Genomic DNA, 14,849 nt, shown 5'->3' with positions numbered 1-14,849 from the left:
CATTTATTTTAGGTTGAGAGAGAGCACATGCACAGTGGGGAGGGGCAGAGGGAAAGAAAGATCTCATGCAGATCCCCTGCTTAGCACAGCACTATCTCAGATCCTGAGATTATGACCCGAGGTGAAATCAAGAGTCAGACGCTTAACCGACTGAGCCACCCAGGTGTCCCCCCGGCCCCATTTCCTCTTGAAAAAGAGAGACAGAGACAAGTGGAAAGCCAGGCCTAGGGCACAACCAGTGGATGTGGTTACGTTCATTCACACACTGAGCAAATATGGGACCAAGCCTGCCAGACATCCAAAATGATGATGGAGACCGACAGGAGCTCAGGGAACGTCAACCAAAATGGACCAGTCTCTGTGCTCCTGGAGCTCAGGGTCTAAAGGTAGAAACAGAGACACCAAGACAGAGAGAGAGAGAGAGCAAGAGAGAGACAGTCACAAAGAGAGGGTCAGAGAAACATCCTGCCATGTGAAGGCAGAGCCGGGGTTCCAAAGAGAAGAGCCTGGCTCTGCTCAGAGCCATTAGAGAGCCGGTGGATGGCAGGGGACTCTGAACCTTGCACCTGCAGGGCCTCAGTCTCTGTCTCTCTGTACCTCTGAGTCTCCCCAGTTCTGTGCCCCCCCCATCCTGTTGCCCCATTGCTCCCATCTGTGACAGTCACCGAGGGAAGGTGAAGGATGGAGGGTGGCAGGTGAACACGGAACCCTGGAAGGCCCCCAGAGACAGGGACGGGGGGGACGCACAAACACGTGGGTACACACGGACTCACACACACGGACACACACTGCCATCGCCACCCAAAGGTAAACACACGCTCACGTATGAAGCCACATAAATACACATAAGCCCACTCACACACAGAGATATGACCACGACCCCAGGCAGATTCATACATGGAAACACATCAGCACGTTCCCCTCAATGCAAACAGCGCTTCACATACAAAATCACACATGCCCACAGGTGCAAGGAGGCACGGGGGAGTGATGCTGGCGCATGCACACAGGGGGACAGGGCACGCCCACCGTGCCTGTGAGACAAATACAACATGCCGGCCACACACACACTCTTGAGAACTTTGGAATCGCAACCACATCATCTCCGCAGACCCATGGGGTTGCCCAAGCAGGAAATATGGGTCTGTTAGTACCGCTCTTTCTTTCAAGTTCTTGGCCGTGATGAGAGGAGAGGCGGGGAGGGGATGAAGTTACATAACGTGGTGGGGAGGCAGGCTCGAGATAAAAGGCTGCGCTCTGGGCGGCAGTCGGGAGGAAGGCAGCTGGACCCAGTCATGGAGCTCAGCGTCCTTCTCCTCCTTGCTCTCCTCACTGGACTCTTGGTTCTGCTGACCAGGGGCCACCCGAAGGCCTATGGCCGCCTCCCGCCGGGTCCCCGTCCTCTGCCCTTCTTGGGGAATGTTCTTCAGATGGACAGGAATGGCTTACTCAAATCCTTCCTCAGGGTGAGATGGAGATTGGATGGGGTCCAAGGGCCGGTTCCTGTCTCTGTGCTGGGGGATCACTCACCTGAAGGCATGAAGGCATCCTTTCAGGTTTGGGGGTGGAGGGAGGAAGGGGCATGGGGGTGCAGCATGCTGGACGGTGGTCAGAGAGTCGGACGTCCCTGCTCAGTTGAAGTGTGTGGGTACGGCCCCTGGAGCGGGCAAGGGGGTTTGAAGCAGTGTCTGGGTGCGAGCCATGGTGTAGAATTTCATGCTTCTGCCACCCCTCGGTGGAGTCTCTGGGTGCCTGCCAGGCCCTGGAAGAGAGAAGGGGGTGGTGTCACCCATCAAATAGATATCTCCTCTGCCAACAGAAGAGGTCAAAGTCTGGTCCAGGTTGGGGTCAGTGTCTGGAGGAGGAGGGGCAAAGAGTCCAGGAGGTCAGGCACGGAGTGCAGCAATAATGACCTTGAATGAGCCGTAATAGCTAATGTGGGAGTATTTACCAGGCTCTGGATCACTGCTTTCCAGGCATGGTTTCTAGTCTGATAATCCATTCATTTATTAATAATGTTGTTCACACCCATGAACCCACTTCCCAACAGAGGAACTGAATGACCAACAGTAACTTCCAGCTGCCCCGTGCTCCTCTGTCCGCTCCTCACACCATGGCGACCACACTCCTGAATCTTGGCCTGCCATCCCTTTGCTTTTACTAAAGAGGGTTTTCCCACCTTTATGTATTATATAGTTCTCATTGTTTTCTACGTATTATGTAGTTTCTTGCATCACAAGGGCACCGTGCTTTCCCGTAAACTCCCAGACTTGATGTCTCGCTTAGAATTGTGAGGCTAGAATTTATTGGCATTGCTGTGGGCTCTCCCATCCTCGAGGTATGGACTGTGAGGACACTTGTCTGCAGTCACACAGCTGAGATGGCACAGAGGGAACACTGAGCTCCAGCATGGAATGCCTTCATCTCCAACGGCCTCTTGGGCTGAATGGCCAGCAGTGTGGGGATGACAAAATCCTTTGACAATTTAGTTAAGTAGGCTCTATCTCCTTCAAAAGTTCACAAATATTTTTGCATATGATTTTCAGTGTTCTGAACCCCCTACAGTTCTTCCATGGTCCTCCCTTCTTGTATCATCTTTGGAGGTAGGAAGGGAGAGAACGGGCTAGTGGGGAGTCATGATGGTACAGCTTGCCAAGGGTGGCCCGGCTCCCAGATCTTTCTGGAGTCAGACAGAGGTGGATTTTGTGTTCTAGATTTACCTCTGACTCATTGGGTCTCAGTTCTTTCCTCTGAAAGTGAGATGGTGATAAGAGCGTGTGTTTCATAACATTGTTGAGAACTGGGTGGCTGGGAATATTCTAGGCATTGATGATGTGACTTTGGACAGGGCATACGAGACCAACAAATAAGGAGATGTGAGGTAGACAAGCTATGAGTAAAAGAAAGCGGGGTGCTATTTTAGAGAGTGATGGAGCTACTTTCGATTGAACAGTGAAGTAGAGGCTCAGTCCGTCTCGTTTTGTGAGCAGGGACCCTGAAAGATGCAGGAGGAAGGCACCAGCGAGAGGCAGGAGCAAGCCCAGCATGTCTGCAGGACCACATGGAGACTGGATCTGAGAGGATCCGGGGAGGACAAGCGGAGGGGTCCTGGGGCCATGGTGGAGAATTCAGATCTTAGTCTCAGCACAGTGGGAACACTGGAGGATTTGGAGCAGTTAGGGGTATTAACTAATTTACATTTTCATGGGATTATTCTGGCTTCAGGGTAGGGTGGGGTGGGTGGTGATCCCGATTGTAGCAAAATGGGAATGAGAATAGGGATACCAGTAAGGAGGCTTTGCAGAGCAGTATGAGATTTTGCAGTAAACTTACTCTTTTTGTGATTTCTTAAAAGCTTTTATTTATTTGTTTGAGAGAGAGAGAGAGAGCTAACAGGGCGAGGGGCAGAGGGAGAGGGAGAGAAAGAATCTTAAAAGGGTATCATGCTCAGCCCGGAGCTGATTTGGGGCTTGATCTCACAATGATGTCATATCATGACCCGAGCTGAAATCAAGAGTGGGATCCTTAACTGACTGAGCCACCCAGGGCACCCCTAACCTGTTTTATGATTTTAAGTCAGCTTTTATTGAGGTTTAACATCACCCCAAAAGGGCACAAACCCTGTGCTCAGCTCAGTGCATTCTTTCAAAGGAACATACTCATATAATTGACTTACAGATAAGGAACAACACATTCTGTCCCCAGAAACCCACTTCCAGTCCCCTCCCAGTCACCACCCTCCCACTATCCTGACTTCATATAAGCAGAATTATGACCAGGGTGCCTGGGTGGCTCAGTCTTTAGGGCGTTGGACTCTTGATTTTGGCTCAGGTCATGATCTCCAGGTTGTAAGATAGAGCCCTGGATTGGGTTCCACACCGGGTGTGGAGTTTAATTAAGATTACATCTCTCCCTCTACACCCCCTTCCCCTCCTCCTCAACTCCACTCCCTCCTGCTTGCACCCTCAGGCTCTAACATAAATAAGCAAACACATAAATAAATATATAAATAGAATTATGACCCATGGACACTTTCATGTCTTGTTGCTTTCACTTAACACTACCCTGTGACTTTCATTTATACTGCTGGCTGTAGAGCCCCTTCTTTTTAATTGTTACGTAGTATTCCACGGCACGACTGTATCACTACACACTTATCCTCTAGCTGAGTTGCTAAGCTTCCATGAATGTTCCTGTTTGTATTTTGGCAAACGCGTGAGCACATTTTTGTTGGGTGTGAGCCTGGGAGTGGAGCTGTTGAGTCACTGAGTAGATCCGTGTTTGGTTTCAGTAAATACCGCCTAGCAATTCGGCAAGCGGCTCACTGACTTTATGACTCCTCAGATTTCATGATCATCCCAAAGCCATTGTTTTCCCATCATGTCTACCCAGTGGGTGATTCCGGGTAGCTCTGCAGGGAAGTCATGTCAGGAGGCAGATAGCAGGTTGATGTCACCGGGTCACAAGAAGAATGACCCTTCGGTTTCGGTGCTGGGGAGATCTGGCTGGACTTAGAGGTGGGGGCAGGAGGAAAGGATATTTAACCACCTGTACTGCTTAGGGCGCTGATCAGGCAGAGCCTGGCTGGGTCATGGGTTAATCCTTTAGTTGGTGGGTTCTGGGAAGGGCAAAGGCAGCCTGGGGCAGAGGGTGTTGGGGGGCAGCAGGATCAATCAATACATATGTGTCTTTATGCTTTAGCAACTAGGAGGGCTGCATCGGGGCGAATGGACTAATAGTAACCCCGGGTGTGGATATGCTTCACAGCTCCGGGAGAAATACGGGGATGTCTTCACGGTGTACCTGGGGCCAAGGCCCGTGGTCACGCTGTGTGGGATAGAAGCCATACGGGAGGCCCTGGTGGACCAAGCTGAGGCCTTCTCCGGCCGGGGGAAAATTGCTATCGTTGAGCCCGTCTTCCAGGGCTACGGTAAGGGCCGTGAAGGTACCTGGAGGGGAAGGATGGAGAAGGGAATTGGGGAGGATGAATCTGGGAAGAGAGGATAAGGGGGTACAGAAGGACCCAGGGTCTCCTTCTAGTCTCCTCGGCAGCCCAGGCCTTCCTTACACCCCCAGGTGTGGTCTTTGCCAACGGGGAACGCTGGAAGGCCCTTCGCCGATTCTCTCTGGCCACAATGAGGGACTTCGGGATGGGGAAACGGAGTGTGGAGGAACGGATTCAGGAGGAGGCTCAGTGTCTGGTGGAGGAACTACGGAAAACCCAAGGTGAGTCCTGGGCAAGGCACGGTGCGCAGGGTATCCATGGGCAGAGAAACAGAGGTACAGCTAGAGAATGATCCTGAGAGATCATTGGACAGAGGGACACACAGGGACGAGTAGGAGAGGACCCCAGGGAGCCAGAAGAGATGCGGGGTGTATAGTGTCGAGAATAACTCAAAGGCATAAACTTAGATATTAGCATGCTATTTACTTGGATTCAGGGAAACCAACTCATGGATTAATTACATCTATCAAGGATGAAAATAGGACTAACCAAAAGAAGGCAAAGAGAGACAAGGGACATAAAGAGGACAGGGTCCCTCCACAAGAGATATTTTGAGACGTCAAAATAGAGGCTGGGAGGGAGAGGCAGAGACATAGGAAGCAATAGAGGAATAGGGACAGAGGACCAAGATGGGAAGAAACAGAGTGACTCAGATGGAGAGATAGGGAAGGAGAAAGAGGCAGAGATGGAGGGACCAAGATGGAGAGAGACTGGAAGAGCCTGGGAGAGGCAGAAAGAAACCAAGGCAGAGAAAATTAGACAGAAAGACAGGCTCAGGGAAGGATCTGCTGGGGACAAGAGGAGATGGACAGGTGAGATCTGCAGAGAGAGGCTGATGCCATGTCACTCCTGGACACTCGGTCAGGGAGACCAGGATATAGACAGACCTCAACTAGCAAATACAGAATAATTCCCCAGGATACCCACCAGGAGCCCTGGAGGCAGAGAGAAGAGATGAAGGGGGAGTGGCAGACAAGAGATAGGGAGAGCAAAGCTTTCTAATCTGCCCCTGGGACTTAATTCCCTGCTCGCAGGGTCGGAGCCAAGACCAGAGAGGGACTAACAGCAAGCCTCTGGAGCTGGGCTTCCCAGATCTGAAACCCGACCCTAGGGAAGAGAAGCTGGGTTAACACTGATCAAGTCACACAATCTCTCTGTCCGTCTGTGAGATAGAAATAATAACAGAACAGTACTTTCCTCCCAGGGTTGTGGTGGGAATTTAATAAAATAATACATGATGTGCTTGGAATAGGGCCTGGCACCTCATCAGTGCTGGTGTATGTTAGCTGTTCTGTCCCCCTTTCTTTACCGTCACTGGGCAAGGGAGGGCAGACACGCAGAGATGGGGCAGTTGCCAAATGTTCCCAAGGCCTCTGTTTGAATCTGTGTCCCGTGATCCGTGCCTCCTCCTCCTCCTAGGAGCCCTCCAGGACCCCACCTTGTTCTTCCACTCCATGACCGCCAACATCATCTGTTCCATTGTCTTTGGAAAACGCTTTGGCTACAAAGACCCTGAATTCCTGCGGCTGCTGGACCTGTTCTACCAGTCCTTCTCCCTCATCAGCTCCTTCTCCAGCCAGGTCAGGGAGAGGGTGTGGGAGGGTGGGCATGAAGTGGGCATCCAGGGCAAGGGAGAGGGGCAATCTGCTTTGGGGGCCCAGCAATGCAGCTTCGAGATGGAAGAGGGGGCAGAGACAACCGGAAGGGACAGGGACACTGTGAGCTGGAGGGCGGGACGGGAGACGGGGACTGGAAAACTGAGTATGACGAAACAGGGGGACAGACTATGAGTCAGGCTGTCAGGCTCTCTCCTCTTCTGTCCCTGATTTTTCCAAACCTTCACCTCTGTCTTGGGCAAACTCCTTGCTTGAAGCAATTCAAAGGACACATGAAAATAAGGAACGATATTTGTTTGCCACTTCTCCTTCCTTTTTTTTTTTTTTAAATGTCTCCCGGATTATAAAGTAACATGCTCCGCTTTAATTTTTTTAAATTTTTTATTTTTTAAAAAAATATTTTATTCATTTATTTGACAGAGATCACAAGTAGGCAGAGAGGCAGGCAGAGAGAGACTGAGGACTCCCCATCAAGCAGAGAGACCGACGTGGGGCTCCATTCCAGGACCCCAGGATCATGACCAGAGCCAAAGGCAGAGGCTTAACCCACTGAGCCACCCAGGGACCCCCATGCTCCACTTTTTTTTTTTTAAGATTTTATTTATTTGACAGAGATCACAGGTAGGCAGAGAGTCAGGCAGAGAGAGAGAGGGGGAAGCAGATTCCCCGCTGAGCAGAGAGCCCAATGTGGGGCTCAATCCCAGGACCCTAGGATTATGACCTGAGCCACCCAGGTGCCCCCCCCATGCTCCACTTTTAAAACAAAATAGTATCATTTCTCTTTCTCAACGAACCTGGAAATACCCCAATTGTATATTAAGTTTAAAAAATCAAACTGAAAGCGTACCTGGGTGGCTCAGTTGGTAAAGTTTCCAACTCTTGATTTTGGCTCAGATCCCAATCTCAGGGTTGTGAGATGGAGCTCAGGCTTGGCTCAGAGCATGGAGCTTGTTTAAGATTCTCTTTCTCCTTCTTCTTCCGCCCCACCTCCACTTCTCTCTCCCTCTCTGAAAAAAAAAAAAAGAAAGAAAAAAAGAAAATTAAACCTCAGAGCACTCTGCCTGTCTATGGTTCTTAACAAGGAATATATGTTGGATATGTGCGTAGGACACAAACACAAATTCGTGTGACTTTCCTACCAGAGAATCTGCTCCACAAATCTGGAATGGGGCCGGGGATGAGTATGCCCCCCTCCCCCCAGAAGCCCAGCAGGTGATTTCACTTTTCTCCTCCCACAGAAAATCACAGAGAGAGAAAACTCTGGAAGGAGATTCACCAGCGTTACTGTTATCCCTAGAAGGAAGGATTAAGAATTTTACGTTGTACTCTCTCCTTTCACACATTCTTTGGCAACTATTTGCAACAAGTTAGGTGTTACATTAATCCTCAGATGATACTAGAAATATGTTTCAAAATAAATATCGTCCGTCCTAAGGAGTCAGTAGGCTCATCTTGCAGAAGCAACAGGTTTTCAAAGTTGGGCACAGCAAGGGAGGTGAGGCAAGTGCACAGAGTCAGAGATGTCTGAGCTAAAGAGATCAGCTGGCTGAAGTAGACAAGACAGGTGCAGAGAGGGCACCTGGCTGGCTCAGTTGATCGGTAGAGGCTGGGACTTTTGATCTCAGGGTCGTGAGTTCAGAGACTCACCTTGGGTGAAGGGGTTACTTGAAAAAAAGAAAGAAAGAAAGAAAGAAAAGAAAAGAAAAGAAAAGAAAAGAAAGAGGTCAGGGTGATTAAAGACATAGTAAGGCGAGGCACAAAGGAGAGAGTTGGAGAGGTGAGGCAGGGACCTCATAAGATGTGAGGATGATGAGGAAGATGCAGAAGGAGAAAAATGGGAGACGGACAGATCAAAGGAAACTTAGAATCAGTGAGTGAGAGATGATGACAGAGGGCGACAGAGACACAGGGAGAGGAGATCCCCTCCTCCACCCCAGGTGTTAGGGCCCCGGAAAGCTCCCCTCCCTGGGACCCACAGCTCAGCTCCAGAACGAACTCACAGCCCCTTCTCTCCCACAGGTGTTCGAGCTTTTCCACAACGTCTTGAAGTACTTTCCTGGTGCCCACAGGCAAGTCTACGACAACCTGCAGGAAATCAACGCCTTTATTGGCCAAGTCGTGGAGAAGCACCGTGAAACCCTGGACCCCAGCTCCCCCCAGGACTTCATCGATGCCTACCTGATCCGCATGGACAAAGTGGGGTTTGGGGGATGGAGATTGGGAAAAGGGAGGGGAGATGCAGGAGGGAAATGACAGGAAGAGGAAACAGGAGAAAGTCGGGAGCAGAGAGGGAGAGAGAGAGAAAGGGGAAAGGCAGGACGCCTGACCCAGGGACCGCAACAGATAACAAGACTTACAGAGGCCTGAAGTCTGGGAGCTAGGGGGAGACAAACACAGCAGAGAGTTGGGAAATGCACTGGAGCCGGGACAGAGCGCAGAGAGACGGGGAGGGATTCCCGACTGGATGCACAGAGGGCACAGAAAAGTAAACTGGACCAGACGTGTGAGAGCCCCAGAAGCGGGGAGAAGGCGCCCCAGGGACAAGCGTGCAGCAAAGCCCCCCCTCTCCCCCTGTGCTTCCCCTTGGATTCAGGAGAAGGCTGACCCCAGCAGCGAGTTCCACCAGCAGAACCTCATCCTCACGACACTCTCCCTCTTCTTCGCGGGCACGGAGACCACCAGCACCACGCTCCGCTACGGATTCCTGCTCATGCTCAAATACCCCCACATCACAGGTGGGCGGGGCCGGACAGCCCGTGGAGGGTTTTTTTTTTTTTTTTTTTTTTTTTACCCCTTTTGGGGCCTCAGGAGTTGGGGCTGGTGTCCTTCCTGAATGAGGCAGGCTGTGTCCGGTGTTCGTTTCTTATACCAGGGGCACTGCCCGTATTGAATGAGCCCCTAACGAAGCCAATCCTGTGAATGAACACAGGATGATGGAGGGTCAGCGTGTTCCCCCACTGTTTCCTCCCGTCGCTTAAGTGCAGACTCATCTATCGGCCCCCCATCCATTCCTTTACTTACCTATTTCTTCGTTAATTAATTTATTTACTTACTCCTCTATAGATCTAGCCCGCCATCCATTTATGTGATTTACTGGTTAATCAGGTTTGTCTATGGGCCATTTATTAATCAACGATGAATGATTCATTAATTCACATATTGAGTGATAAACACATACATATACACATTCATTAATGTTCTTCCATTCATTGATCTTTCCACTCATAAGCTGATTGATTTCTGTATTCATTTATTTATACAGCTTTTCATGGGTTAGTCTGCTGATCTATTCCACTGTTTCATTCCTGAGGACCTAGCTCTGTGTGTCATCTCTAATACACACACAGTAATTATTAGCTCATTTTCAACTCCTTTTAGAGGGAGAATTTTGGCAGGCTTATAGTCTTGAGTTCTTAATCTGAAATTCTATGCAAAATTGTGGTGTGTGTGTGTGTGTGTGTGTGTGTGTGTATCTGTGCCCCGTGGGGAGAATTCATAACATTCATTAGATTTCAAAAGGGGAGAATTCTTGCTTCCCCCTCCCCTTCTTCCCCAGGCTCCTTGCTCTGAGGGGTATCAATGACCTAACCATTTATTATGCCTTTTCTCTGGCTTGCTGGGCCATAGAAAGCAATGTGCCTGCTGGAAGGTCTTTTTAAAATGAGGTTCCCCGATCCCACTCATCTGTGCAGAGAGAATCCACAAGGAGATTGACCAGGTGATTGGCCCACACCGCCTTCCATCCCTTGATGACCGAGCCAAAATGCCATACACGGATGCCGTCATCCACGAGATTCAAAGATTTGGGGATCTCATCCCAATTGGCGTGCCCCATATGGTCACCAAAGACACTTGCTTCAGAGGGTACATCATTCCCAAGGTGAGGTCATCTCCGGTGTGGCTCATCTCTGCCCTTGACCTGTTTTTGCTTTGGTTTGCTTTGGTTTTATCACTAGGACCCTCATTTTTATTTATTTTATTTTATTTTATTTTAAAGATTTTATTTATTTATTTGACAGAGAGATACACAGCAAGAGAGGGAACACAGCAGAGGGAGTAGGAAAGGGAGAAGGGAGGCTTCCCACAGAGCAGGGAGCCCAATGTGGGGCTCAATCCCAGGACACTGGGTTCATGACCTGAGCCAAAGGCAGATGCTTAATGACTGAGCCACCCAGGCGCCCCTTTTTATTTTATTTTATTTTTTTATGGGGTGCACTGAGGAAGGGAATGACAGTATCTTTTGACCTTGTGACCCTCCCTCAGGGCACTGAAGTATTTCCCATCCTGCACTCTGCTCTCAATGATCCACGTTACTTTGAAAAACCGGATGTCTTCAACCCTGACCACTTTCTGGATGCCAAGGGGGTATTGAAGAAGAATGAAGCTTTTATCCCCTTCTCCATAGGTGAGCTGGACTTCCACTCCCTTTCCCAGACCCCAGAGTGCCACTCCCACCCTGAGACAATCAAGGGGAGATCTTTGCTTTCTGAGCATCAGTGTGTGTGTGTGTGTGTGTGTGTGTGTGTGTATTTGTCAGTTGCTTTACCCACTTTAATCTGTTCCATCTTTACTGCAACCCTAGAGGGGACTTAAGAAGTAAGATCATGTCCTAAAGGCACATCTTGGTGAGCTGGACCAGGGAAAATATTTTAACCTCTTTATACCTTGGTATGAAATATCTGTCGAGCACTGCTCTGAGCTTAGTGCTCGGCTGGGGGCTGAAAATAATGCGTGGGACAATTCACGTTCAGACAATTCACACAGTTCCTGCCCTGGGAAATTTACAGTCCAGCTGTAAGATGGGCACTTATAATCTGGCCACAAAAATAGTCCCTAATGAAATGAGTTGGTGCTTGCAATGTGCTTAGGGCTGCTTGCCGCAAAGCAAGCGGTCACAGAAGTGGTGATTATTATCAGGATGAATGGATGAACCGTGATTGTGGTAAGTGCTCTAAAAGGGCCTTTGGGAACACAAAATAGGAAGGACTGACTACTCTTGATGATACATTGGGGAAAACATCCCCTGAAGCCCTAGCCTCTATGCTAAGACGTCAAGGATGAATATCAGTTGGCCTCTAGAAAGAGTGATCGAGGCAGAGGCAACAGCAAGGTCAAAGCCTGCAGGTGGAAACATGATGGCATATTTGAGAAACTAGATGAACCCTGGGAGCTGGAATGTAGATTATAGATCATAGATTATATAAGATTATAGAAGGGTAAAGAGCTCAGCTGGAGGGGCCATGAAAGCTGGGGGTGTTTGGATTTATCCTGCTGGCGCTGGGGAACCAGAGAGGCTCTTGACATGCTCTGAATTGTCTCTGTCCACATTCTCCACCTTTTGGCCCCTTCTAGAGACAACCCCAATGCCCAGGGTCCTCATCCTTTGGGAGAAAGGAGGACCCTAGAGTCAAGACAGAGATGTAGAACAAGAAGGACAGAGACAGACAGACAAAGAAGGAGTAAGTGCGAAACAGAGAGAGGGACAAGGAGAGACAGAGGGAGACAGTAACAGGGGACGTAGGGACAGAAAGAGACAGAGCGAACATGAGACAATAGAGCAAGGAAGAGGAGAGAGAGAGACAGAAAAGGGGAGAGAGACAGTGTTTCAGATGGAATCAAATGCAAATGGACAGAGACAGGGAGTTTAAAATGGAAGAAAGTGGGCAAAAGAGGAGGGAGACAAGATACAAACAGAGCAAGAGACTGAGGCAATTTCGCCATGGCGAAAAAGCATGCAAAGGTGTCCCAATAGACAGCCCTAGGGATGAAGAAGACAGGGTGGGAGCAGAGAGTAGAGCCAGGCTGTTCTGGAAAGAACTGGGTCAAAGAACCAGGTGTAGGAGAACTAGCCTCTAGCTCTGCCCTCGGTATTCCTAAGTTCGTATTTCCTAATTTCTAATGTGCAAAAAGATGTGGACATATTCCCCAGAAACCTCCATGCAGGCCCAATGCCAGGTGTAGGAAACGTCTGGAATGGCCTTTCCAAGGTGACCAGCTTGCAGATAAACAGGCCCTGACATGAAGGACGAGGCTTTCGGTGTTTCTACCTGAGGGCTCCACTCCATGTGTCCTCATTTCTCATCAAGCCCATGCTCTGTAACCTACTGGGGAGCTCTCACGCCTCCGAGAGTCTGTTGGAAGCCATAGACACCCGTCTCACAAGCACCAGTCCCACTCACAGTTTTAGGTGCAGTTGGTTTTTGCCCCAAACTCTTTTTTTTTTTTTTAAGATTTTGTTTATTTATTTGACAGAGAGAGATCACAAGTAGGCAGAGAGGCAGGCAGAGAGAGAGGAGGAAGCAGGCTCCCCGCTGAGCAGAGAGTCCAATGCGGGACTCGATTCCAGGACCCTGAGATCATGACCTGAGCCGAAGGCAGTGGCTTAACCCACTGAGCCACCCAGGCGCCCGCCCTAAACTCTTGAAGCCGGTGGCTCTCAGACTGAGAAAAGATGACAACCCAGAGATAGGGAAACACACAGTACCAGATACACCCCCCACCCCGCTCCCCAGCAGCCTCACATTCCCCACCACACTCACACTCCATGCCACACACACCCAGAAGGAAACACAAAGCAAGAGCCACCTATTGCATCCTTAGCAGAGGCCAAGTGTTAGTCTAGGAATTTTTACAAATATTCATTTCTTTAACCTCACAATAGCCCTATTTGATGGTTACTCTTCTCCCCATATTAGAAATGAAAGACGTGGGGTGCCTGGGTGGTTCAGTGGTTTGAGCCTCTGCCTTCAGCTCCGGTCATGATCTCAGGGTCCTGGGATCGAGCCCCACGTCGGGCTCTCTGCTCAGCGGGGAGCCTGCTTCCCCCTCTCTCTCTGCCTGCCTCTCTGCCTACTTGTGATCTCTCTCTGTCTATCAAATAAATAAATAAAAATCTTAAAAAAAAAAAAGAAATGAAAGACTTTAAAAATGTCAGAAATGTGCACATGCCTACATAGTGGAGGCAGACAGACAGACAGATACACATACACACACATCCAATCAGAAATGTGTCTTTATTCTCTGGGAGGCTGCTAGACCCTCTGGAAATCTAAGAAAAGAACTCTCTCCTGGGGGAAAAAAATGTGCGAGGCCTATATGTTTGCACTTTCCGAGGGCCCGGGAACCCTCAGGAATTACACCCTGAATTGCAGGTTAAAGGCTAATCCCATACACATCTGTTGCAATGGCCACAGATGTCTGGGTTTGCCATGTGAGAGGGCAAGGAACATGCATTGGCTCTGTGCCCAAGCTGGTGATCTTGTGTGTCCACAGGGAAGCGCATCTGTCTTGGTGAAGGCGTTGCCCGTATGGAATTATTCCTCTTTTTCACCACCATTCTCCAGAACTTCTCCGTGGCCAGCCCTGTGGCCCCTGAAGACATCGACCTCACACCCCAGGAGATCGGTGTGGGCAAAGTGCCCCCTGTGTACCAGATCAGCTTTCTGTCTCGTGAAGGGTGCTGAGGGAGGGGGGCAGTCAAAGAATCCCAGGATCATGAAGTATCCCACCTCTGCAGAGAACAGCTCCTTGCCTCTCTCTGGGTCTTCCTGCCACGAAGAGACCCACAGCCAGCCAGCACCGTCCCCTCCTTGGTGCCACCGCCCTGGGAAAGTCCTCTCTGCCACCTCATCTCAGCCCATCATTCTCCAGCTCTTGTAAAGACTCGTTGGAAGTGTTTTCTCTCCTTTGTTAACAGAGTTCTGGATGTACTGCGTATATAAAAGCTGGGGGCTAGAGGGAAGACATGGCTCCCTTCTACCTCCCAAGCCCCGGCTTCCTCCAGTGACTACTTCCTTCCTCAGAACTACCACCCGCTCCTAGCAACTGTTTGTGCTCCATGATCTGTGCGTGTATGATCTCACTTGAATCTTCCTTCCAGTATTTCCATGGGGGTGGGTGTGATGATGGCGTCCATCTTACAGATGAGTAAACAAAGGCCAGGCACTAGCATCCGTTGTCCCAGGTTGTATGGCTAGGAGTGGAAGAGCAAGATTCACACTCCATCTCCCTGGCTCTCAAACTCAAATTCTTCAGCCGGTCCTGCCCAACTAACCCCCAATATATTTTTAAATTACGGTAAAATTAACATAACATAAAATAAAGTGTTTTAAAGTGTATAATTTCGTGGCATTGAGTTCATTCCCAATGTGGTACAACCACCACCACTATCTAGTTCCAAACATTCTCAGCACCCAAGAACAAAACCCTGTACCCATTAGAAGTCACTC

At 49.6% G+C, this 14,849-nt stretch overlaps 1 protein-coding gene across 3 annotated transcripts; it reads left to right on the top strand.

Moving 5' to 3' along the window:
- Window positions 1-1,255: 1,255 nt before the first annotated feature.
- LOC101673760 (cytochrome P450 2B11) lies at window positions 1,256-14,738 on the top strand. 3 transcript variants are annotated; one of them, XM_004776081.3, is made up of 9 exons: window positions 1,256-1,466; window positions 4,768-4,930; window positions 5,077-5,226; window positions 6,425-6,585; window positions 8,641-8,817; window positions 9,215-9,356; window positions 10,314-10,501; window positions 10,885-11,026; window positions 13,894-14,738. In XM_004776081.3, the coding sequence occupies exons 1-9, from the start codon at window positions 1,296-1,298 to the stop codon at window positions 14,082-14,084; spliced, it is 1,485 nt and encodes a 494-aa protein (XP_004776138.1). In that variant the 5' UTR covers window positions 1,256-1,295; the 3' UTR covers window positions 14,085-14,738. The 3 variants fall into 3 exon arrangements, with proteins under 3 accessions (XP_004776138.1, XP_012903123.1, XP_012903122.1); XM_013047669.1 differs by lacking the exon at window positions 1,256-1,466 and adding an exon at window positions 1,524-1,556; XM_013047668.2 differs by lacking the exon at window positions 1,256-1,466 and adding an exon at window positions 1,574-3,182.
- The last annotated feature ends 111 nt before the right edge of the window (window positions 14,739-14,849 follow it).

This window comes from Mustela putorius, unplaced genomic scaffold (genome assembly GCF_011764305.1).
Source record: "Mustela putorius furo isolate JIRA1106 unplaced genomic scaffold, ASM1176430v1.1 tig00000196_pilon_pilon_pilon, whole genome shotgun sequence".
In the NCBI taxonomy this organism is placed as follows: Eukaryota; Metazoa; Chordata; class Mammalia; order Carnivora; family Mustelidae; genus Mustela; species Mustela putorius.
The sequence above is the reverse complement of the archived record's forward strand: the minus strand, read 5'-3'. Positions and strand labels throughout refer to the sequence as shown.